The sequence below is a fragment of the Odocoileus virginianus genome, chromosome 15 (assembly GCF_023699985.2).
Source record: "Odocoileus virginianus isolate 20LAN1187 ecotype Illinois chromosome 15, Ovbor_1.2, whole genome shotgun sequence".
NCBI classification, from domain to species: Eukaryota; Metazoa; Chordata; class Mammalia; order Artiodactyla; family Cervidae; genus Odocoileus; species Odocoileus virginianus.
Window position 1 is genome coordinate 8,988,603 of NC_069688.1, and position 24,998 is coordinate 9,013,600.

The 24,998-nt window shown below is 47.7% G+C and overlaps 1 protein-coding gene across 1 annotated transcript; it reads right to left on the minus strand.

The window, feature by feature from the left end:
* Positions 1 to 6,545: 6,545 nt before the first annotated feature.
* GSDMC (gasdermin C) lies at positions 6,546 to 21,980 on the minus strand. The gene is made up of 11 exons (XM_070477506.1): positions 21,764 to 21,980; positions 20,497 to 20,680; positions 16,653 to 16,821; positions 14,724 to 14,835; positions 11,543 to 11,602; positions 11,152 to 11,181; positions 10,992 to 11,058; positions 9,079 to 9,298; positions 8,645 to 8,759; positions 7,901 to 7,974; positions 6,546 to 7,238 (listed from the first exon to the last, which is right to left on the minus strand). Exons 1-11 carry the CDS (start codon positions 21,978 to 21,980, stop codon positions 6,999 to 7,001), a joined length of 1,488 nt encoding a protein of 495 aa, XP_070333607.1. The 3' UTR covers positions 6,546 to 6,998.
* Between the last annotated feature and the right edge of the window lie 3,018 nt (positions 21,981 to 24,998).

Below are 24,998 nucleotides of genomic sequence, written 5' to 3' on the forward strand. Positions count from 1 at the left end.
GACCAAGGATGCCTCAGTCTGAACAGCTGTTCCTTTGGGAATGTTGCTCTGTGCCTTGGTCTCCTCATCTGTTAAGTAGAAGTATATACATATTTACATAAAATATTTATGTGTGCTGTGCTTAGTCGCTCGGTTGTGTCCAACTCTTTGTGACCCCATGGACTGTATCCCACCAGACTCTCCTCTGTCCGTGGGGATTCCCCAGGCAAGAATACTGGAGTGGGTTGCCATGCCCTCCTCCAGGGGATCTTCTCCACCCAGGGATCGAACCCAGGTCTTCCACGTTGCAGGCGGATCCTCTACCAGATGAGCCACCAGGGAAGCCCATATTTATCGGTTTTTATCTATAACAATACTTCCTCTTGGAGACTGTGGCCAGGACTAACAAGTTGCTTGTAAAGCACTTAGAACAGTGCTGGTGCACGTTGATAAGCTGTCCCCTCGGGGGTCTGGCCCACCATCCTAGTTGGGAGGGTCCCAGGCAGGGTCCAAAGCTGGGGTGCGGGGTGGTTGGTGGGTGAGCGGGTGGGGGCAGCAGCATTTTGCTCAGTCTTTGATAGCACTTGGCATGGCGGTGGGCACCTTACCTCGGAGCGCACCGGGGAGCCACAGAGGGCTCTAAGCAGGACGGCGCCACTGCACACCAGCGTGAGTGAGTTTCAGGAGGAGTGCCTGGACAGCCGGGAGCACAACTGAGTGTAAAGGGGAGACTTGAAGAGCTTATAACTACATCCAAGGGATGTGACCATGGGCTCCAAACCAACAAGACAGATTTATTCCCTGCTGGGGGCTGGGGGAGAGAGTGTAACAGGTAGAGGGAAGTGAGGGGCTGACTCCTCCATTAGGCACAGTGTCCAGGGTCCTACAAAAATATTTTTAATTTATGTAAAATCAGAGGAAGGAAATTTTTAACTCTCAAAGAATATCATAATACTTAATATTAGAATATTCATCTATATACGAATACACTTAAGGCCAAAGAGAAATGTAACATATGGTTGGGAGTGGGCCAACACAGTCTTAAATGGTAATTTTAGGGGTTTTTTGGGGGGTATTTTTTGGTGGGATTGTTAAGGACTCTTGAGTCTGGGAGGTAGCATCTCAGTCACTATGAAATTAAAAGACGCTTGCTCCTTGGGAGAAAAGTTACGACCAACTTAGACAGCATGTTAAAAAGCAGAGACATTACATTGCCAACAAAGGTCCATCTACTCAAAGCTTTGGTTTTTCAATAGCCATGTATGGATGTGACAGTTGGACTATAAAGAAAGCTGACCACAGAAGAATTGATGCTTTTGAACTGTGGTGCTGGAAAAGACTCTTGAGAGTCTCTTGGACTGCGAGGAGATCCAACCAGTCCATCCTAAAGGAAATAGGTCCTGAATATTCATTGGAAGGACTGATGCTGAAGCTGAAACTCCAATCCTCTGGCCACCTGATGGGAAGAACTGACTCATTGGAAAAGACCCTGAAGCTGGGAAAGATTGAAGGCAGGAGGAGAAGGCGATGACAGAGGATGAGATGGTTGACTGGCATCACCAACTCGATGGACATGAGTTTGAGCAAGCTCAGGGAGTTGGTGATGGACAGGGAGGCCTGGCATGCTGCAGTCCACAGGTCGCAAAGAGTTGGACAGGACTGAGCGACTGAATTGAACTGAAGTCTTGTCCGACTCTTTCGACCCCATGGACATTATGTAGCCCGCCAGGCTCCTCTGCCCATGGGATTCTCCAGGCAAGAATACTGGAATGGGTTCTGAGAAAACTGCTCCCAATTTTAGTATTTTTAGGGAGGAGGGTGACTACGTGGCTGGCGCGGGGCGGCTGCAGACGGTCCGCTCCGGGCCTGCAGCGGGGCGCCGCCCGAGCGCTGGGAGGGGCGCTGTCGGGCCCCGAGGGGACCTGAGAATTCGGGCCGAGATGGTTGCAGGGACCCCGGGGGGACAGGTGTACTACACGGGCCGCCCCAGCCAGGGACTCGGCTTCATGGGGAGACTGCGAGAGAGGCCCTCCGAAGAAAATGGGTCAGGGGAGGGAGGGGGGCGCCAGGGGCCGACCTCCCTGGCGGAGGCCGCTGGGGGACCCGCTCGTGCTCAACCCCCGTTGTCCCCAAGGACCCGGGTCCCGGCCCCCCAGCCCCTACCTGAAGCTCTGAGTGACGGGGGTGACTGTCCTGAACCCCAGGCTGCGCCCCATGCAGGAGCCCTCTAGAACGCCCGCCGGGACCACCGGGGTTTCCACCCCGGCTAGTGGCCCCCAGGGGATGCGGAGTCTCCGACCTCTCCCTCTGACGCCCTGACCCTGACCCATGGGGTGAGTCTCCGGCTTTCAACAAGGGTGCCGTGGATGTTATTAATATGCCTGCTGTTTTTCTTTCATGTAGTTGAAAGAATCAAATTGTTCCCAGATTTGTAATTTTTAAAAAAAACCTCGGATGCCCCCTTCTCTGCCAGCACCCCCCCCCCAGCTCCTCCCCAGAAACATCACTTTGAACTCTTTTTGTTGTTGTTTTCTCTCTCTTTTTAAGGACTGTATTGAGATGTAATTCACACACAGTTCACTGTAATTCACACACACTTCAAAGTCCAATTCGGTGACTGTGAGTACATTCACAAAACTGTGGAGCCATCACTGCAGTCAATCTTAGAATATTTTTTATCACTGCCCCCCCACCCCAAGAACCCCATCCCAACCTCCTATGTGCTTTATGGATTTGCCTATTCTAGATATTTCATATAAATGAGATAATACGAGACGTGGTCTTTTGTATCTGTCGTCACTTAAACAATAAGCTTGCTCAGTTGTAGGCATTAAACGTGGACCTACACCAGGGAAAATGAGAGTGTGTCAGGCGCTTTCCTTACCACTGAGCTGCCAGGGAAGACCCTGATTTATTCAAATGTTTGCCTTCCTAAACTGCCCTTTAAAATTTCGTTTCTCATTTTTATCCTGTGGCTTTTGGCTTTACTTTTTGGGAAATTTCCTTAACGTTATCCTCTAATCTTGAATTTCTTTTCTGTGATAATAGTTTTAATTTTTAAGAGCTCTATTTTCTCAATGTTCCTTTAAAAATTTTTTTAAATTTTTTTCATTTATTTTTATTAGTTGGAGGCTAATTACTTTACAATATTGTAGTGGTTTTTGCCATACATTGACATGAATCAGCCATGGATTTACATGTGTTCCCCATCCTGAACCCCCCTCCCACCTCCCTCCCCATCCCATCCCTCTGGTTGCTAAGTCGTGTCCAACTGTTTTGTGATGCTGCTGTAGGTAACCCGCCAGGCTCTCTGTTCATGGGATTTCCCAGGCAAGAAAACTGGCATGGGTTGCCATTTTCTTCTCCAGGGCATCTTCCCATCTGAGGGATCAAACCCAGGTCTCCTGCATTAGCAGGTGAATACTTTACTGACTGAGCCATCAAAACCCAAGTTTTAGCTTTTCTCAAAAAACAAACAAACAAAAAACCAAAAACAGTGCGGAAGCTCACATTCCTACTTGGCCAGGACTAGGGACAGCTGTAACACAGCTGTCAGCTCCAGGCAGAGCCTGCGTCCTCTTTCCTTCCACCAGGGGATCATTCCCAACCTGGGAACTGAACTCGTGTCTCCTGCATTGGCAAGCGGATTCTTTACCACTGAACCACCAGGGTATGGCCCTTCCGGTTGCTTTTTGTTAGTTTTGGCCTCAACTGTTTCTCAGATACCTGATGGTGCTTGTCGACTCCCATTTTGGGGGCGGGTCATCACAAATCAGACGGAAGCGCTGAGTGGTGGGTGGAGCTTGGTGACTGCGCTTCATTGGCGGGCAGCAATGTGCTCAGCTTGCTTGCATATTAGAATCAGCTGGGGAGCTCTTGAACCACTCGGATACCTGCTCTCACTGCAAAACAACTAAATCAGACTTGTCGGGGTGGGAGCCGGCGTTAGTATTTTTTGAAGCACCCCAGTTGGTTTCTGTGTGTGCCCAGCGCTGAGGACCTCTGCTGTGCCTTTCTTTGTGGAAACCGAACATCTCCATCAGTAGGACTTTTTTAGTGCCAGGTCCCCAGGAAGAATCCTCTAGTCGCCTTCCTGCTAGACTAACTCTCCAGTCTCCCAGTGAGGCACTGGGAGAAGGGAGTCAGCTGGGAAAGACTGCGCTCACAACTCCCAGCTGGGAGAGAAGGTGAGGCGAGGGTTGCCCTGGAACTTTCCACGATAAAGAGGCTCTCTCTGGCCACTTGTGTGCCCCTCTAGTGACAGAAGCGGCTTCTGGAATGTATCCTTCTGTTGTCTTTTTGCTGGGTGGAAAGAGAAAAGAGAGCAACAGGCCCCTAGAGTTAATCATCATGAAATTAACAACAACAACAAAAAAAAACCCAAGAACGTTTCAACACAGGAAAACAGTAGGAGTCAAACAAGACCTTCTGGGGAAGACGGGGAGGCTGAGGCGCCTTGCACCACTTCACGGGCTCTGAGCCCAAGGCCACAGGTTTACCTATTGATCTTTGTCTGTGCTGGGTCTTCGCGGCTGCGCTGGCGCCTCTCCAGTTGTGGTGCTCAGGCTTCTCCCTGCAGTGGCGTCTCTTGTGCCGCACGGGCTCCAGGGCCCGCGGGCTCCAGTAGTTGTGGACATTAGAGCTCAGGCTTAGTGGTTGTGGCGCTTGGGCTTTGTTACCCCACAACATGTGGGGTCTTCCCGGACCAGGGATCAAACCCATGCCTGCTGCATTGTCAGGCGCATTCCTTACCACTGAGCCGCCAGGGCAGACCCGGAGTTTTAAAAAATACATTTTTCCTTCTCATCTGCTTGGTTGAGACCTTGTAAAGAGGGGAGATGGGACTGGGGAGGAGAAGACGAGGCATCGCTTCTGGGCAGAGTGGCTGACCCTGAACACAAGGAAGTGTTTGGGGGGAAGCGAAGCCATATTAATGAGAAGAATAACCACACCTGTAGCCAGCTCGCCTCTTCCCCAGACAAGCCGGGTGAACTCTCTAAAGGAAGCTAAGACTCCTGAACCCCTCCTTACCACACGCTGACCCCTCTGAAGAGTCCGGGTGTTCTGTGTGGAGAGACAGGCAAATGCCTCTCCTGGGAGCGGGAACCCAAGCTCTGGGCATTTAGCAAATCCGTGCAAGACAAGACAGAGTCCAGGCCAACCGCACAGGACTTCTCAGAGCCCAGGGAAATCCTTTCTTTTTTTCACGCCAGTGGATACAGGCTCCAAACAGTTTTTTGTGTTGGAAGACACACAGGTCTCATTTCAGATGGTGTGGAAGAAAGAAAAATTTCCTCCCCTCCATCTTTGTGCAGAGAGGGGGTTTGGACAGAGGCACTCATGCTGGTGTTGAAAACAATTTCCACAAGGTGAGAGCTGCAATTTGGGCTTTATTTGGGGGCAAAATGAGGACTGCAGCCCAAGAGACGTGTTTCAGATAGCTCTGAGAAAATGCTCCGAGGAGGTGAGGGAGGAGCTAGGATATATAGGAGTTTTGCAACCAAGTGCAGGTAGTCTGAACATCAGAAAGTCACCGTTAATTAAAGAGATCAGATATGTCAAGTTAAGGAATTTAGCGCTTTTTCTATGTATGGGAAGATGTAGTCTGGGCTCACTGAAATCTTTCCTTTCATATGCATCTCGGCTATTTGAGACCAATATCCCATGTTTTCACATCCTGCCTGTGGATGAGCAATATGAATTAAAAAAGGGTTACATGGCATCTGTGCAAACACTAGAGGAAAGAAAGACAGTGGCAGAATTCATTCGGGTAGAGAAGTTAAGGAAGAGCCCACCGTGTCCTTAATTATTTTGTATTGAAGTGAAATAATTTCAGTAAAACAAGACCTTAAAGATGAGAAGAAGAAACAATAAGACTTAAGCCAAAAGGGAGACTGCAAAGCTAAGAGACCAAATTGAATATTAGAATGACAGTTTCTGAGCTAAGAAATTAGAAAAGCAATAGAATGATGATTGCAGTTGAGGGTTGACTCACAGACATTGAGGAAAGACCTGCCATGATCTTAGAGAATGCAAAAGGGAAAAGGAGAGATAGCGAATAGACAAGGTAAAATGTATTTAGAGGACCCAGAGGATATTTGTGGGCTTCCCAGGTGGCGCTAGTGGTAAAGAACCCACCTGTCAATGCAGGACACGTAAGAGACATGGGTTTGATCCCTGGGTGGGGAAGATCCCCTGGAGGAGTGCATGGCAACCCACTTCAGTATTCTTGCATGAAGAATCCCATGGACAGAGGAGCCTGGTGGGCTACAGTCCATGGGGTCGCAAAGAGCCACAAATGAGGGGACTTAGCACAGCACAAGGACATTTGGTGACTGAGAAATATAGAATTCAACAGACAGAATGTATAATGTGTTTAGTGATATGAGTGAATCTTCCTTAAATGAAGGAAGAACTGAACCCACAGCTCAGAAGGCACTGTCTGAAAACTCCCAGGCTGACTGACAGATGCACAGGTATAATTATGTGTGTGTGTGTGTGTGTGTGTGTGTGTGTTGGTGGGAGGTAGTTATAAGTTTGAAACAATTCCAGGCATACAAGAACACTTCAGAATGAAAAAGAACTCTTGTTTTAAATATTTTATCACATTTCCTAGATCACATGCTTCTCTATCCATCCATCAGTTCACCTTATTTTCTGATATATTTCCAAGTAAGTTACAGACGTCAGTACACTTTACCCAATGCAATTCAGAATGCTTATTCATGAGAGTTCAAACTTTGTATACATTGCTTTGAAGTAAAATTAACATGCAATGAAATGCTCAGATCTTTAGATACTATTTGTTGAGTTTGGACAAACACATAAACCTTTAGCAAGATACAGAGTTACAGGTATTTCCATCACCCTAGAATGTTCCCTCCGATCTTTATCGAGCTCTCTCCACCCAAACTGCAGTGGCAGAAGGTGGGGCTCCATGTTCCCTGAGCACAGAGGACGCTCACAGCTGGACTGGGGTGCAGCCAGGCCTCTCTGGACTCAGTGTCCCCGGGGAGGGCTCAGGCCTCGGCCAGTTGCTGCAGCATCAAGAGGGACCCGTACAGGGCAGACAGGGGCTCCTTGGCCTCCAGGTCCCAAGTCCCCTTGGGGTTGTCAGGTGCCACACTCAGACCACACTCCTGCAGCAGGCCAAAGGTGACAGCCAACCCCTCTTCCTCCAGCGAGGCGAGGAGCTTGGGATCCAGGGTGAAGGGATTGTTGCAGGGGTACAGGAAGGTGGGCTCCAGGATGCTCTTCACCTGGAAGAAACAGGGTCAGCTGTTGCAGGCCAGCCTTTGAGGTTGGGAATCAAGGCCTTCTATCCAGAGAGCCAGGGCCTCTCGGGGTCATGGGAGAAGGAGAGCGATGGAGTCAAGGGACCCAGAACTCTCATCCTATTCTGACCTGTGGTCAGGGTGAGCTTGGATATATTTCTGAAAATTGTTGAGCTTTGGTTCCTCAGCTGCCAAATGGTGATACTAACATCAACCTTGCTAAATAGTGTTATCTGCAATTACATGTGTACATGTGTATCTGTGCAATGTGTGTGTGTGTGTGCATACATCTGTACATATATGTACTTATGTATACATATATGTGGAGGAAGACAATTTGCAAATGGTAACCGTATGAGAAAAGCATGAGTCCCCACATGTGCATTCCTGTGTGGCTCCTTTAGAACTGTGGGATCACCCCCTGCTGGGGTTGCCATGGAGGTGGAGACCCTCCTGAGGTGGACCCCATCCCCTGGGCCTGCTCCCCAGAGGGAGAGGCAGCCAGGGAGTTCCCAGCGGCCACATGGCTCTGTCCCCAGTGCCAGCAGGACCTTACGTCACCTCTCCTCTCTTTCCTCAGGATCACTCTTATCCCGGTTCCCTCACCCTTGTCCCAGGATGCTGGCCCCTGGGGGTTGATTTCTCACCAGCTCCTGCTGCTGGGGCAGGATCCTCTTCTCCATGGACCAGGCCAGCAGCTCATGTTGGATATCACTCAGCACTGGGGACAAGGGGACATTTGGGGAGAGAGAGCAGTGAGGAGTCACTGCCCCACTGTGAACTAGGGGATCCCAAGAGAGGGGAACCCTGAGGCAGAGGAATAAAACCCGTTAGGTGTGAAGGTCAAGTTCCCTCCTGCTCTTGGGATGGTTTCCAGGATGCTCTGTAACACGGTCCAGACTGGAGCCTGGAATCATCCACACCTAGTGATAGGTTGGATGGACTTGGGCTGGTCTTTCTAGGTCCTGGGCTGGTTCTATATCCTATGGTAAATTTATCTCACTGAGCCCTCCTGACCTTGCAGAGACGAATAATATGAGATGAAGTTCATTAGAAAGATTTTAGAGAGGTGTGTGCATGCGTGCTAAGTTGCTTCAGTCATGTCCAACTCTTTGTGACCCTATGGACTGTAGCCCTCCCTGCTCCTCTGTCTATGGGATTCTCCAGACAAGAATACTGGAGGGGGTTGCCATGCCTTCCTCCAGGGGATCTTCCCCACCCAGGGTTCAAACCTACATCTCTTATGTCTCCTGCATTGGCAGGCAGGTTCTTTACCACGAGCACCACGTGGGAAGCCCCCATTAGAGGTGGCAGATGGCTTCTAATCCCTTCCTTTCGGGTCTAGAGGCCAAATTTGTGATGTTCCCACATTTCCCTCAAGTCATTCTTACCCAGGAAGGCTTCAAGGAGGTAAATGATGTGTCTTGACTCAAGCCGCACATTTCTTGAGTTTTCCTGTGTCTCACTTAGGAAGCTGCCCGTATGAATCCAAATGTTCCCATCCAGCTAGAGGAGACCCGTATTAGTAGTTAAGACAACAACAACAATAATAGTAATAGCAGTAGATATTGTTGTACAATTGTGCCAGTATCTTTTGAATTTACAAGTGATTAACTCAGGTAGGAGGGGGAGGGCTCTTTACCTCCCCCAGCAGATTCCAAGCAGCTGCAGCACGTGGGCTGCAACCCCTGGACCTGGTCACTGCTGTGCCGATGTCTGGGGTCCCCTCCTCAGGCCTCCTTCCCCGGGTATCTGTCGTCGACCTCCTAAACCTGCCCCTTCACAGCTCTGATCGGCCTTAGGAAGAGTGGGACCCCTTTCTCACCATGTCTGTGAGGTCCTGCAGAGCCCCTTGGTCCTTGAGCTTGGCCAGGATGGCATGGAAAAGAGCATCTCGAATGTCCCTGGGGAGCTCAGCCACTGCCTCCATTTCCCTGGAAACCTCATTTTGTAGGGACTTGAAATTTGTCCTCAACATCAACATCAGCCAGAAAATGGGGGACAATTCTTTGATTAGAAGGTTTGTGGTGTGATAAGCTGGGTACCTCCATGCCATTTATCTGCCAACCAAAAGCATTTCTGCGGACGGCATGTTTGAACTCTGAGGATGAAGCTATCATAATAGGCTAGAAAGGTGGGCAGTCCTAGTGCTGAGAAGGGGCCAGGGGTAGCAGGCAGAGGGGTAGAAGTCTGGGAGGTGAGAAGAAGATTCTGGAAAGAGATCACAAGAAGTGGAAGAAAATGACCAAGCGCTTGGTTCTGGGTCATGTCTAGAACAATGTGGATTCTCGTGATGGGCTCTAGAGATGAGAATCCTAGGTGCTCTGGGCCCAGTTTCCACATGTATTGAGTGGGATGTTATGTGGATTACATGAGTTTACTGAGTAAAATGCTTGAGGAGGGGTGGGTAGCACCTGGCACGCATAGATTATCCATCTCATCGTGTAACTGCCTGTATCATCTGTGACCACAGACACAACCAAGGCATGGTGTTGGGAGTTCTCTGCTTCTCCTAGGAGACTTCAGGTGGCCTCCAGATGGTCTGCTAAGAGGGAGCAGTCCACTGAGGCAGGAATTTCTGTTTGGCCCATGGCTGTATCCCCACTGCTCAGAATAATGCCTGTTGCTCGAATAGTTTTCAGCAATGGTTTGTTGTGTGCACGCATGCATCCGTGAATGAATGAATGAATGAGTGGGGCTATACAAAGTATCAGCTGGGAAGTAGAGATCAGTTTTGTAAGTTGCATGCACGTCACCTTTTGGGTACTTAGCTTTGCAGTTTTCCACCCAGGAAGCCCCAGGTTTCTTCATAAATACTGACCTCGGCAAATGGGTTCCTGTGTTCTTCCTGGAAAGAGTCACAAGGGATCATCTCCCTTTCTCGTCCCCCAGGTTTACTCTTGAGACGTTTTGGAGGGTCCTGCCCTCCTAACACCTCCTCCCTTTTGTTTAACCTCTTCCTCCCCCCATCCCAGCCCCTCCCTCCACCTCCTTGGCCCTCCCGGCCCCTTCCCATTCCACAGAAACTAGGGCCAGGCCCCAGGGCAGTGGTGGCAAAGCCAGGGCCATCTGCTCTGCTGTCCAGACTTGTGTTTGCCATTAGGACCCCACCCCCATCCCAGCAAACGGACACTCACCGATCGGGAGGATGGGATGTCTTGTGGTGCTTAGAAGGGAAATTAAATTCCCCATCCAAGAGTTAGTCTGTGAGGACACTCGGTTTCTCTGAACTTCTGCCTACTTCCCCGAACTCCCCACTTTCTGTCCATCCCTTCCCCTTGCCCAGGGCACCAGAGCCAGCGCCATGGGTAAGGACAGCAAAGGTGAGCACATGGGACTTGGGTTGTGACGGGAGGCTTTCGGAAGGAATCGGAGCCCACTTTCCTGGCTGTAAGATCACCCACTCACCCATCGCTGATTGCATCCGCCATTTCTCCGGAGAGATAAGCAGAAGGACTCATTCGCCAAGTGTTAACCTCTCCTCCCCCAAAACACACACACAAACACATACCCTCATTACCTGTCCTGATATTCAAAGGAGAAAAGTGGTTTTCTCTGTGACCACAAAGGTTGATGGCTTCTGAAAGAAAAGATAGCAGGCTATGGAGGAAGCAGGGTAGTTTCCCTCTGGGTCTGCCTTGCAGACTAACACCTGGGCTAAGCAGTTTGCACTGCTTTTATTAGCAACCAGAGACGGTCAGGGCTCAGCAGGGCCTGGGGGCTTGGCAGAGAACATGCTCTGCTGAGGAACTCAAGTTCTGAAAAGGCTTTCTGCTTGGGTCATCATCTGAGATGGAAAGAATTTCTGGTTGGGGAAGAAGGCAGGTCAGGAGAGCCCACGTTATTCCTGGTGGAGGGGTCCAATCCCACTTTCCTGGCTCTGAAATGACTCGCTTACCTGGTGACATCTGCAGCTCCTGCAGTTTCCCTGGAAGGAGAAACAGACGTGCTCCCTCGGGCGCTTTTTCACCCCTCCCGTCTCCTGCCCCTCCTCCTCCCAGACTCTCTAACTCCTCCCTGTTCCCCCTTATTTCTCATCTCTCAGCAGACACGCTGCCTGAACACAGGGAGCCTTGGCAAGTACCGCCCACCCCCAGGACTCTACTTCAGGATTCAGAAGAGAAAGTGGCTGTCTCCGGGGCCAAAGGGCCTGTGCCTGGGTCAAGGGCAGCGGAAGGAACTAGGAGATGGTGGAGGACCTTGCTGGAGGAATATTCCCTGTAGGACTGAGTGCCTTGTGGGGCTGCTGGAACCTTGAAACTGAGGTCTAGGCAGAGACACTGCGCAACTCAGGAACGCATCTCCTGGGAAGGTTTTCCGCTTGTCATCATGTGAGATGAGAAGAATGGCTGCAAGGGGAAGAAGCCAGGTCAGGAGTGCCCAGGTTATTCCTGCTGGATCCTTTCACACGCCTGCACCCACAGCCCTCTCCCTTCACCCTCCGGCCTGAATGGTGCAGAGAGGCCCTGCACACCCCTTCCTGGTAAGGCACGACTTGCAGGCAGGGCTGTGATGATGTTCTTTCTCCTGAGTCCCGCTGTCTTCGGTTCCCACCGGCTAACACCTAGAGATCTCTTCAAGAAAATTAGACATACCAAGGGAATATTTTATGCAAAGATGGGCTCAATAAAGGACAGAACTAATGTGGACCTAACAGAAGCAGAAGATATTAAGAAGAGGTGGCAAGAATACACAGAAGAACTGTACAAAAAAGATCTTCACGACCCAGATAATCACAATGGTGTGATCACTCACCTAGATACAGACATCCTGGAATGTGAAGTCAAGTAGGCCTTAGCATCGCTATGAACAAAGCTAGTGGAGGTGATGGAATTCCAGTTGAGCTATTTCAAATCCTGAAAGATGATGCTGTGAAAGTGCTGCACTCAATATGCCAGCAAATTTGGAAAACTCAGCAGTGGCCACAGGACTGGAAAAGGTCAGTTTTCATTCCAGTCCCAAAGAAAGGCAATGCCAAAGAATGCTCAAACTACCTCACAATTGCACTCATCTCACACGCTGGTAAAGTAATGCTCCAAATTCTCCAAGCCAGGCTTCAACAGTATGTGAACCATGAACTTCCAGATGTTCAAGCTGGTTTTAGAAAAAGCAGAGGAACCAGAGATCAAATTGCCAACATCCGCTGGATCATAGAAAAAGCAAGAGAATTCCAGAAGAACATCATCTTCTGCTTTATTGACTATGCCAAAGCCTTTGGCTGTGTGGATCACAGTAAACTGTGGAAAATTCTGAAAGAGATGGGAATACCAGACTACCTGACCTGCCTCTTGAGAAATCTGCATGTAGGTCAGAAAGCAACAGTTGGAACTGGACATGGAACAACAGACTGGTTCCAAACAGGAAAAGGAGTATGCCAAGGCTGTATATTGTCACCCTGCTTATTTAACTTCTATGTAGAGTACATCATGAGAAACACTGGGCTGGAGGAAGCATAAGCTGGAATTAAGATTGTCGGGAGAAGTATCAATAACCTCAGATAAGCAGATGACACCACCCTTATGACAGAAAGTGAAGAAGAACTAAAGACCCTCTTGATGAAGGTGAAAGAGGAGAGTGAAAAAGATGGCTTAAAGCTCAAGATTCAGAAAACTAAGATCGTGACATCTGGTCCCATCACTTCATAGCAAATAGATGGGGAAACAGTGGCTGACTTTATTTTTGGGGGCTCCAAAATCACCACAGATGGTGATTGCAGCCATGAAATTAAAAGATGCTTACTCCTTGGAAGGAAAGTTATGACCAACCTAGACAGAATATTAAAAAGCAGAGACATTACTTTGTCAACAAAGGTCCGTCTAGTCAAGGGTATGTTTTTTCCAGTATTCATGTATGGATATGAGCGTTGGACTATAAAGAAAGCTGAGTGGCGAAGAACTGATACTTTTGAATTGTGGTGTTGGAGAAGACTCTTGAGAGACCCTTGGACTGCAAGGAGATCCAACCAGTCCATCGTAAAGGGGATTAGTTCTGGGTGTTCATTGGAGGGACTGATGTTGAAGCTGAAACTCCAATACTTTGGCTACCTGATGGGAAGAGCTGACTCATTTGAGAAGACCCTGATGCTGGGAAAGATTGAGGGCAGGAGGAGAAGGGGACGACAGAGGATGAGATGGTTGGATGGCATCATTGACTTAATGGACATGGGTTTGGGTGGACTCCGGGAGTTGGTGATGGACAGGGAGGCCTGGTGTGCTGCGGTTCATGGGGTTGCAAAGAGTCACATACGACTGAGCGACTGAACTCTTAGAAAACATATTTTTGAAAATGAGGCTGATTCTCATCCCCTCCTAAATAAATAACACTTTGTCATTCCCCACACTCTTTAATAACACTACCATCTCCTGATGCCCTCTGCACAGTCTCTGGTCTCTCTCTAAATTAGCTGTGGATCCCATCTTTGTCTCTACTCTCAATAGAACTGGCCCTTTTTCCGAAAGCTGAGGTCATCTGACCCCATGAGACTGGAGAGCTCAGTTCTTTTCTACTGCTGTTGACAGGTGGCAAGTGATGCCAGGACCCAGCCTTGATGAGATGTTACAGAGAGGGTGCTATAGGTGTGTGTGCATGTGTGTGCGTGTGCAAGTGTTGAGGGTATCCTCTCAGGCTGTGTCAGGATGGCCTGTGTGTGTGTGTGTATGTTGAGGGCATCCTCTCCCCTTGAACCTCAGCTGTGTCAGGACAGCCTGTGTGTGTGTGTGTGTGTGTGTGTGTGTGTGGAGGGCACCTTCTCCCCTTGGACCTCAGCTGTGTCAGGACGGCCTCTAGCTGGGTCAGCATTTGGGAGGGGAGAGAGGGGGCCAAGGATGCTGAGCTGTGTTCCCAGTGCTCACCGTTCCTCCTGGGTGTGTGGTTGCTGTTTGATGACACTGGTTCACTGATGTGAAGTCAGAACCCAAAGCGAAGGTGTGTGTATTGGGGGCTGTGCATTCTGAGGCTAGTGAGGGAAAGACGTATTGACAGATAAATTCCTGTGTTCTGTTGTTGGAGCTTCCCTGGTGGCTCAGATGGTAGAGAATCCGCCTGTAGTGCGGGAGACCCGGGTTCAATCCCTGGGTTGGGAAGACCCTCTGGAGGAGGAAATGGCCTTACATCTGCAGTTCTGTTTATGACGAGCCACTGTCTTATGAGCTTTACCTGGGCACGGGGCTCTGCGGCTCCCCCAGGTGAGCTGCCGAGAGTGGCAGGGCCTTGAATGCATAGACACGGTCGGGATCAGGGCTGCTTTTTGCTCGGTGCTAAGGACACCCCATGTCGGCCCCCCGCTTGTGTCCGTCTCCACGTGGGACAATGCGTCTGGGTCTCCGTGTGGCCATGGTTCTGTTTTGTGGGCTTGGAGGTGGCTGTGGGAGGCTGAGAAATCATGCTCCTCCCCTCCCCCAGCAGGGAGGGAAGCCAGGGTGGCCTCTGGGTGGTCTCCCACTCCCCTTACCCCTTTCAGGCTCTGCTCACCTCGACCATTCTCCTGGGACACCAGCTGCTTCCTCTTATAGGCCATCACGGTGCCCTGGGGCAGAGTCAGCATCCTCTGTCTCACTTTCAGACCCAATCCATCTCCCGTGCTCTGGGGGGAGAAGCCAGGCAACACGGTCATGTGTGCATGAGCTTCTAGAAGCTCACGAGCCAGGACCGAGCAGCCTCCTGCCCTCCCACTCCCCATCCTGGTTCTGATTTCCAGTTACCCATTTTTTTTTATCTTCTTTGGTCCAGTATTTACCTTCACGTCTCTCAATGTCATGCTTTTATTGCACATATATGGGTGCCATGTGGACCAGGCAAGCTAACACATAAAACTAACCGTCACATGGAGTTATTCCTGTATTCTAGGAGACCCGAACGACGATTAACATATATCATCATATGATCTAGATGAGTGGGATGGTGGGGGGCTGGGAGGGAGGCTCATGAGGCAGGGGATATATGTGTACGTATGGGCGCTCCACTTCATTGTACAGCAGAAACTCACAGCATTGTAAAGCAATTACACGCCAGTAAAAAAAAAAAATGTGTCATCATAAGCTCTTTGTAGATGCTATTATTTTAATTATTTTGGATCAGGGAACTGTTCCCCAGAAACACACACAGTGTCCTCAGACAACCTCATGAGTCACTGGCTCTCCAGAATCAGCTCTGTGCTTTGACCCCCCAGGATGCCACCTACCCTTGAGTTCCTGAGAGAGTCCAGTGTAGACCAGTGCCACGGGGAGCTCTGACGTATTGAAACACAGGGGTACCAGGCAGAACCGAGGCGGCCATGAACCAGGGTGAGAAGCAAGCTGTTTTAACAACACCTAAGCCCAGGAGCTGATATCAGAGCCTTGCTGGACGCTGTGAGCAGTCGTCCTACGTGAAAGGATACTGGGTTTTCTCCTCCTGTTTTTGTGAAGTTCAGTTGCCCAGCCCAAGCAGATGGAAACCCAAAGCTGAACATCAAAATGTCCTTCAGACTGGAGTCATGTTTTATTTATTTCAGGTTTCTTTGGAATCAAATCATGCAGGTGGAATCTGGCCTCCCCCCGGACAAGTTAACCGATTTGGGGAAAGTTAGTTCATATTTCAGGCTATTCCCCCCCCCCCCTTTTTAGTTCCTAAATCTCTTAAATGAGGACAACTTACACAAAGTATGTTGCATAGAAACCATAACACACACAAAATTTCTTTATCTCCGTGAATCCTAGCCGATATTGCATATACTTTAATATATTTAAATCAATTTAAAAGATTATAATTGGCCATCGTGAGTGAGTTGTATACATCATATGTGCTTGAATGTATTTAAATCTGAATCTATAAACTTTCTGCTTCAGGTATCACAGTATTTAGGGTGTTTTAACTGCCAAAGTTTTGTTTTGTGTTAATGATTCCTTGGGCTTCTCAGGTGGCTCAGTGATAAAGAACCCACCTGCAATGCAAGAAACACAAATTCGATCCCTGACTGGATTGGGAAGATCCCCTGGAGAAGGAAATGGTGACCCACTCACAGAGGAGCCTGGCGGGCTACAGTCCATGGGTCTCAGAGCTGGACATGAGTTAGCAACTAAACAGCAATTCTTTGTTTCCTCTAGCAAACCACACAAGAATGTAGTTCAGCAACTACACTTTAGTAATTCCAAGGATCTATCATTTGCCCAAAGCAAAATATAATCTCAAATAATTAAATCTATGGCCCATTTTATCAGTATGGAATAATCCCATGTACTGAAATACTAAAGAGAGGATGTTAGACAGACTCTCAGGTCAGGGGTCAGGCTTCCTCAGCACATGAGAAGTGGGGAGTAATGACCCCACTCACCCCACCCCCTGAAACTAGGTCCTAAGAGGGTCCAGAGTCCCTGGAAAGGGACGCTGGGCTGGCTGTCCTGCTTCAGGACAACACAATACCTTGACATAAAAACTCCAAGAGATAGGTAATTTGCCCTTGCCATTCACACTGCTGCTGTCCTGCAAGACGGTTGTGTTGATCAGTTGCACAACCTCTGTCACCACATACAGGTTGTCCCTTCTGGTCCGGCACGCCTTCAGAAATGGCGGCTCTTGATCTAACACTTTCCTAGGGGGCATAAAGGAGGAGGAGGGTCAGAGCGCGAAAGAGATGGCTTCTCAGGTTACTCCTCTTAGGATCTGAAGGGTGCAGAGTCTGTGTGGAGCCCTAAATGGTGGTAAGGTACTGGCTCATAGGCTAAGAAGGATATTTCTGGTATGCATGATGGAGAGGCCCCCTTCACTTATGGAGGGATGGGTGTGAGAGTATGCAAGCCATCTTCTTAAGGCTTTTCCAAAATTATGTTAGTTCTTTTAGAGGGCAGTTTATAGATCTCCAGCTCTAGGGCCTCTGACTGGAAGATCCAGAAGTAGACAAGTCTAGATGGTAGAAAACAGTCCTTAGGAGATCCTGCTGTCAAACCTGGGGACCTCCACACCCATCCTTGTCCAGAGACATAATCAGGGTGGGATGTGGAGCATACAGATAAAGTATGATGACACTGGGAGGATTTTGGATGATTTTTTTTTTTCTTGACTAGTATAGGTGGGTGTTTATGGATTGAACATCCTTGGTAGGTGGGTAGGACTGGCTTGAAAATGTAAGTTTGGGTGGGAGATGTGAGTGGTGTGAAGTCCTGAAGACAAGTTTCATCTCCATTTCATTTCTGAGACTCATCTCTGATTCCACTCAAGGTCCCTGCTGGGATTGGTGCCCTGGATAACAACTGTGTGAAAGCCTGAGAAACTCTTAGATTGCTTTTCAGTGGAGGGGGTCACTGAGGATCCAGGGCTGAGCTTTCCCATTGCCCTTGGAGTGAAGTTCAAGTCACTTATTTTTCAGTTGCTAAGTCATGTCTGACTCTTTGAGATCCCATGATCTGCAGCACGCCAGGCCCTTCTGTTCTCTGCTGTCTCCCAGAGTTTGCTCAAATTCTTCCATTGAGTCGGTGATGCTATCTAACCATCTCATCCTCTGCCGCCCCTTCTCCTCTGCCTTCAATCTTTCCCAGCATCAGGGTCTTTTCCAACGAGCTGGCTCTTCACGTCAGGTGGTCAAAGTATTGGAGCTTCAGCAAGAGTCCTTCTGATGAATATTCACGGTTGATTTCCTTTAGGATTGACTGGTTTGGTCTCCTTGTAGAGACTTGCATGTGTCTTCTCTAGCATGACAATTCAAAAGCATCAATTCTTTGGCACTCAACCTTCTTTATGGTCCAACTCTTAGATCCATATGTGACTACTGGAAAAACCATAGCTTTGACTAGATGAATCTTTGTTGGCAAAGTGATGTCTCTGCTTTTTATACCTAATACACTGTCTAGGTTTGTCATAGCTTTCCTTCTAAGAAGCAGTCATCTTTTAATTTCATGGCTACAGTCACTGTCCTCAGTGATTTTGGAGCCAAAGAAAATAAAATCTGTCACTGTTTCTACTTTTCCCCTTTCCTTTTGCCATGAAGTGATAGGATCAGATGCCATGATCTTAGTTTTCTTTTCTTTTTTTTTTTTAATGTTGAATTTCAAGTCAGCTTTTTTCTCTCTGCTCTCAAGCTGCTTATCTGGTGTCTAAGAGCTGTGTTATCTGATATCTACTTACTTCCTGAGCCTCATTTTCCATTACCTTCATCTTGGTTGGCTAAGCTGCAGCCTCCCCCCTCCAACATCTTGACAATACCCACCTCTGCCCTGCCTCATTGCCTTTAACCCCTCCTCTGGATCCCTTTCATCCCACTCTTGCTTGCTTCTTTTATTCTTTAGGTCTGAACTCAACTCAGCCCCTCAGAAACCTAAACCGACTACCCTCCCTCCAGGCATTCTCTGTTACTTCTTCCTGTCTTACGTTCAGAGCCCTCATCACAAACTGTGATTACCTTTGTAGCTGAAACACGTTATAGCCGCCACATCCCATTTATTAAAAATCTAACTTCCTTTTTATATTTAAAGCTTTGATCTCAGACTTTACTTATCTTACTTGAAACTAGCTGATACAATTTATTCTAGAAATTTTCTCTGTATTCATCAAGGAGAAAAATGGTTTTTATTTTCTTAGCTCCAGAAACCCAGATATTTTCCTGCAAGACAGTCTTTGCAGATGCTATTTCCAATAAGGGCTGGCAAGACACCAGGAAGACAGAAATTGGGCAATGCCCTGTCAAAGTAACTTCTGTTGAGTTTCTAGTTGCTTCCTTAACATGGGCTTCCACCTTTGTTGCCTTCATAAAAATCTATTTAAACTGGCATCTCAGTTTTTAAAAGGCGTAAAGACTTAAGTTCTTTGTTAAGTTCTTAGAGATTCATTGGCTATCCGTCTTTGCCTATATGCATGGAGGTAAATTAAATCACTGGACACTTGCAGAGTTTAAACAGTCTCAGAGTCTTTGTCTCCTTTAAATTAATATTTTATTAATTTATTTTTTATTGATTATTTCCTCACTCCCTGTACTTTGCCTGTCTACCCTAAGTAAAAGTGGCTTTCAGTTCAGTTCAGTTCAGTCACTCAGTCATGTCTGACTCTTTGCGACCCCATGAACCACAGCATGCCAGGCCTCACTGTTCATCACCAACTCCCGGAGTTTACCCAAACTCATGTCCATTGAGTCGGTGATGCCATCTAACCATCTCATCTTCTGTCATCCCCTTCTCCTCCTGCCTTCAATCTTTTCCAACATCAGGTCTTTTCAAATGACTCAGTTCTTTGCATTAGGTGGCCAAAGTATTGGAGTTTCAGCTTCAACATCAGTCCTTCCAATGAACACCCAGGACTGATTTCCTTTAGGATGGACTGGTTGGATCTTCATGTAGTCCAACGGACTCGCAAGAGTCTTCTCCAACACCACAGTTCAAAAGCATCAATTCTTCAGTGCTCAACTTTCTTTATAGTCCAACTCTCACATCCATACATGACTACTGGAAAAACTATAGCCTTGACTAGACTGACCTTTGTTGACAAAGTAATGTCTCTGCTTTTTAATATTCTGTCTAGGTTGGTCATAACTTTCCTTCCAAGGAGCAAGCGTCTTTTAATTTCATGGCTGCAATCACCATCTGCGGTGATTTTGGAGCCCCCCAAAATAAAGTCAGCCACTGTTTCCACTGTTTCCCCATCTATTTGCCATGAAGTGATGGGACTGGATGCCATGATCTTAGTTTTCTGAAAGTTGAGCTTTAAGCCAACTTTTTCACTCTCCTCTTTCACCTTCATCAAGAGGCTCTTTAGTTCTTCTTCACTTTCTGCCCTAAGAGTGGTGTCATCTGTTTATCTGAGGTTATTGATATTTCTCCTGGCAATCTTGATTCCAGCTTGTGCTACATCCAGCCCAGCGTTTCTCATGATGTACTCTGCATATAAGTTAAATAAGCAGGGTGACAATATGCAGCCTTGATGTACTCCATTTCCTGTTTGGAACCAGTCTGTTGTCCCATATCCGGTTCTAAACTTTTGCTTCATGAGCTACATACAAGTTTCTCAAGATAGGGCAGAAATATTTATGTCTTGTTATTATTCAGTGCCCAGCACATAATAGCACAGTAATGGGTAACTACTGTTTTAATAAGTGTGTATAAGATAATGACTGTTAGTTGTGTGAATGAATGAATTCATGAATATCTAAGAGGAGCAGCATGATATGGGATGTCATTTTCTTCATTCTGAACCTCAGCAATAAGCTCTGCTAGACGCCTCCTTGCCCACAAGGAGAGCCCTTGGGGCTCCCTGACCCGTTTTTCCTCTCCCCTGGCCTCACCTCTTCTGGAGGTCTTCCCAGTCGCGTGGTGAGATGGTAACAGACTGAACCTCCAGGGAACATTCATAGGACTGGGAAGCCTTCCCTGATGCACTCACTTCTAACCCAGCAGTCACATCTACCTCAGCTGCCTCTGTCTGGACCATTTTGTCACTGAAGAGGAATTTTCCTGTCACTACAGGCTCTGGGGATAGAAAAAAAATGACCTTAGGTTTAGCCAAGAATTCACTCTGAAACAGCTGGTGTGGGAAATAGAATAACTGAGTCCTCTTTTTATCCTAACCCTCTTTAAAATATATATATATATATATATATATATATATATATATATATATATATTTGTGAATTTTTATTTACTTAGCCACTCCTCATGGGATCTTACTTTCCCCATCAGGGATTGAACTCGAGTTCTCTGCAGTGGAAGTGCAGAGTCTTAACCATGGGACCACCAGGGAAGTCCCTACCCCATCCTTCTTACTCATGTAAATCTCAGTGGAGAAACCAGCTGATCATTTAAAGTTTTAAATGTAAACTACTGCTGAGGACAAGCAATACATCTCTCTAGGGGTTGGATAGCAAGGGATGATGTCCTGATTCCAAGAAGGGATGATATCACTTGCACGCAAATCCAGGAGAGCCCGAGTATCATCTCTCCAGGCACTGCGTCAGCCCCATGGGGCAGCATACCTAGCAGAAAATGTTTGGGGTTTAGAGCCAGGCAGACCTGATTTGGATTCCAGTTCTACCAGTTCCCAGGTGTGTAACTGAACAAGGTATTTTGTTCAGTTTCAATTTGAAAGTGAAAGTGAAGTTGCTCAGTCGTGTCCGACTCTTTGAGACCCCATGGACTGTAGCCTACCTGGCTCCTCTGTCCATGAGATTTTCCATGGCAAGAATACTGGTGTGGGTTGCCACTTCCTTCCCCAGGGGATCTTCCCCACCCAGGGATCGAACCCGGGTTTCCTGCATTGCAGGCAGCTGCTTTTACTGCCTGAGCCACCAGGGAAGTAAATTTCAATTTATTCTTATGCAATTGGAGCTGTTAACCCCCAATTCAGAGGCTGCTGTGAGGATTCAGTGTGCTAAAATGTGTCTGGGTCCAGCTAGTTAGTTAGATTCTCAAAGAAGCCTGGCTCCTTGCCCTGTGCCTTGAGGCAAGGCTGGTTTGGCATCTACCTGTGCAGGTGTCTTAGAGGTTTCTTGGGTGCTCGACTGTGAGCCCCCTTGTGTTTTACTCCTTACCTCCTTCACCCCTGGTTGACACTACCTGGGACTGAAGGACTTGGCTCCAGGATGTCCGTGAGGATGCAGTCAACTGGAACATCAGGTTGTTTCCAGAACTGAGAGAGGGTCCTCCTCTTCTGCCGCAGTAGATTCAGGAGACAGAATTTGTTGGCACTCAGTGGGTTTTGGATGGGCCTCAAGTCTTTGCCTCCAAGCTCTTTGACCAAATTCTTGTTGGTATGCTCAAACAGGGAGGTCATGATGCTAGGAGTGTAGAGGGGAGTACAAAGTTCATTTGGGAGAAAGGGGGCAACCTCTGATAGATCCTTGATGTTTTTCCCCAAAGGAATGGACATGATAGGAGATGAATTTAGGTCTTAAACCAGACACAGAAGGGCAAATACTACAAAATCTTATTTGTATGCAAATTTTAAATAGCTAAACTCCTGGAAGAAGCAGAGAGTATGATGGTGTCCAGGGGTTTAGGGAGGAAATGGAGTGATATTGGTCAAAGTGTTCAAAGTTTCAGTTATACTAGATGAAAAAAACCATGCAGATCTAATGTACAGAATGGTGACTATTTGTTAACACTATTGTATTGTATACTTGAAATATGCTGAGGATGTATCTTAAGTGTTCTCGTCACAGGCGCACAACAGGGAGTATGTGAGGTGGTGAAAGTAGAAAGTATTAGGTGCTCAGTCGTGTCTGACTCTTTGCGACCCCATGGCTTGTAGCCCACCAGGCTCCTCTGTCCATGGAATTCTCCAGGCAAGAATACTGGAGTGGGTTGCCATGCCCTCCTCCAGGGTGTCTTCCTGACCTAGAGGCTGAACCTCCTGCAGATTCTTAACTGCTCAGCCACTAGGGAAGCCCAGTAATGATGCAGACATGAATAAATAGTTAATAGTTGGGTAGGCAAAAATGTGAAGTTCATTTTTCAGACCACATCGAGTGAGAACAATTCATTGCTCTCTCGTGGGGAAATAGGAACAAGATTTTCCAGTTATATAGAATTCACTTTTTGAACATTCATTGAGTGTTGAATAAAGACAGAATTTTCAACAATTCAAATAAAATCCCTGATGTGACTTTCAGTTTTGTCTAGTGTGGGCCCTGGAAGGGCTCAGTGGACAACAGAGAGACACAAGAACAAAAAAGGGTTTTCTCAGCCTGGGCCTGGATAAAGATATATCAAAGATACATCCCTGAGCCTTACATGCTTGCAGATTGTTATCAGGAATTCTCTTTTACTAATGGGAACTTTGGAGGAAGCAGTACTTTCTCTGGGGGTCACATTGTGCTGTGCTGAGTCACTCAGTCGTGTCCAACTCTTTGTGACCCCATGGACTGTATCCTGCCAGGTTCCTCTGTCCATGGGATTCTCCAAGAATACTGGATGGGGGTTGCCATGCCCTCCCCCAGGGGGTCTTCCCGACCCAGCAATCGAACCCACATCTCTTGCATTGCAGGCGGATTCCTTACTGTCTGAAAAACCCAAACAAATGCACCTCTGTTCATTTCACAGATCTACCCTGAATATTTCTGTCTCTGGCCAGAGTGTAATCTCTTCTCTTCTTGTTCATCCCCTGAGTCTCCAGTTAGAACTTACCAGACTGTGTATTGTTTTGCCTTGTAGAAAAGATTCCAGTTGAGTAGGGTCCCTTCAGACTTCTGATGTCAAGCAGAGTTTGACAAACTCAGAGAGTAGATACACGTGACTCTACTCACTGTTATCTCTCCACCAGTAAGTCTCTGACTGAATTTCCAATGCAAAATCCTAGAAAAACAAGCATACGACTGCCTCTCTTCTCTTCCAGGAGACTAGGGCCAGAGCTGAATTCTGAATCATGGAATCTTACCTTCTTAATTCCTTATCAGCCAGAAGTCTGTGGAGTAAAATGAGGCAGTGCTTCGTTCTATATTTACTAGACTGTCTTGGAGCAGACTGGACAGAGATACTGGGAAGTGTTGCTCTTTCCCTGGCACAAAGAGAACTGGCTGGACAGGTCTTGTATTTATGCATTGATTAGTCATTGTGACTGTAATAACACACCTGGCTTACATTTTATCTTAAGTGTGTTGTATGCAAAATGCAATCCTGGATCAGCAAGGAAGGGCCAAGAGTAAGCAATGCTGATTTAATGAAGATTTCAGAGGGGGGCGAGGTGGGGTAGGGGCATTGTACAACACAGGTTAGTTTCTTGACAAGTCTCCATTAGGCATCTTTTCAGCTAAGCCTTTTCAGAGGTTTTCATGTAGGTCTTTCCTCTCAGCACCTCCTTCCTCCCCCTGACTCACGCCTGTGTCTCTGTCTCTCCATTCCTGTTTCTGCTCTCCTGGTCACAGGCTTGCATATTTTTGCCATTTCGCTTCTTGGTTTCTGTTCTGTCACACATTCTCTCTTCCCTTTCTTTTCCAGGGCAACCTGAGCTTCTCAAAGTCCTCCCTCATTGACCTACTTGGTCAGCAGCCAGCTGCAATTTCTAGTCTCTGGGTCTACATTTTCTTACATACTGTCTGGATTCCCGTGTTAGGGGTACAGAGGTTAGTAAGACAGAGTGCCTGATTCCAAACGCTTACCTTTACTGTGGGGGAGACAGACAACGCCCATTTTAAGACTGGCGAAGTAAAGAAGACGGAGGACAAGCGTGTCCTCACAAATGCACAGACATCACATTTGTGGACAGGTGTGTGTGTGGTTTGTGCTGAGTTTTCAGCCAGCTCCCCTCTGTTTGCTGGGATTCACGGTTCCTCCATCTCGCCTTCTTGCCTCTTCAATCTACTTTTCCTTAACGTCCTGTGCTCACTTCACTCCTTTGCCAGGATTGCCCAAACAATCCATCTTGGAATTACCTTTCTGATGTATACGTTGCATTTCCTGATTCTTTCTGAGTAGTGTCACATTTAAGAAGCCAGGGTGGGCACTTAATCAAACCCCTCTCTTTGTCACTGTTGGTTCTGCCTTCACAGTAGACCTGGGTCTGAAACAGGAGGGAAGGGGGCAGGGCACAACCGTTAAAAGAATGACATAGCTATAGGACATGACATGGCCATTTAGAACCAATGAGGTCCAAGGAGGTGAAAGAGACTGCCGCTAGCCTCAGTATACGCTCCTTGCAGCGGAGCAGCAAGCTAAACGACACACCCACAGGAGCCATGACAGTGCTAAGTCCGACCATAAAAGGTCGACCAGTGGGCGGTGGACAGTTTCTGGAAATCCCCACCCTTTCCCCCCAAACAGTTGGACTACTTCTCCCACTCATTAGCCTATGAAA

Excerpts from the sequence above, each read along its gene's own strand:
- GSDMC (XM_070477506.1), bottom strand. The coding sequence starts at position 21,980 with ATGACCTCCCTGTTTGAGCATACCAACAAGAATTTGGTCAAAGAGCTT. Across the intron at positions 11,603-14,723 it reads GTCCCAGGAGAATGGTCGAG|CCATTCTTCTCATCTCACAT; the intron begins GTGAGCAGAGCC and ends TTCCCCTTGCAG. Across the intron at positions 11,059-11,151 it reads GGAGCTGCAGATGTCACCAG|AAATTCTTTCCATCTCAGAT; the intron begins GTAAGCGAGTCA and ends TTCCCCAACCAG.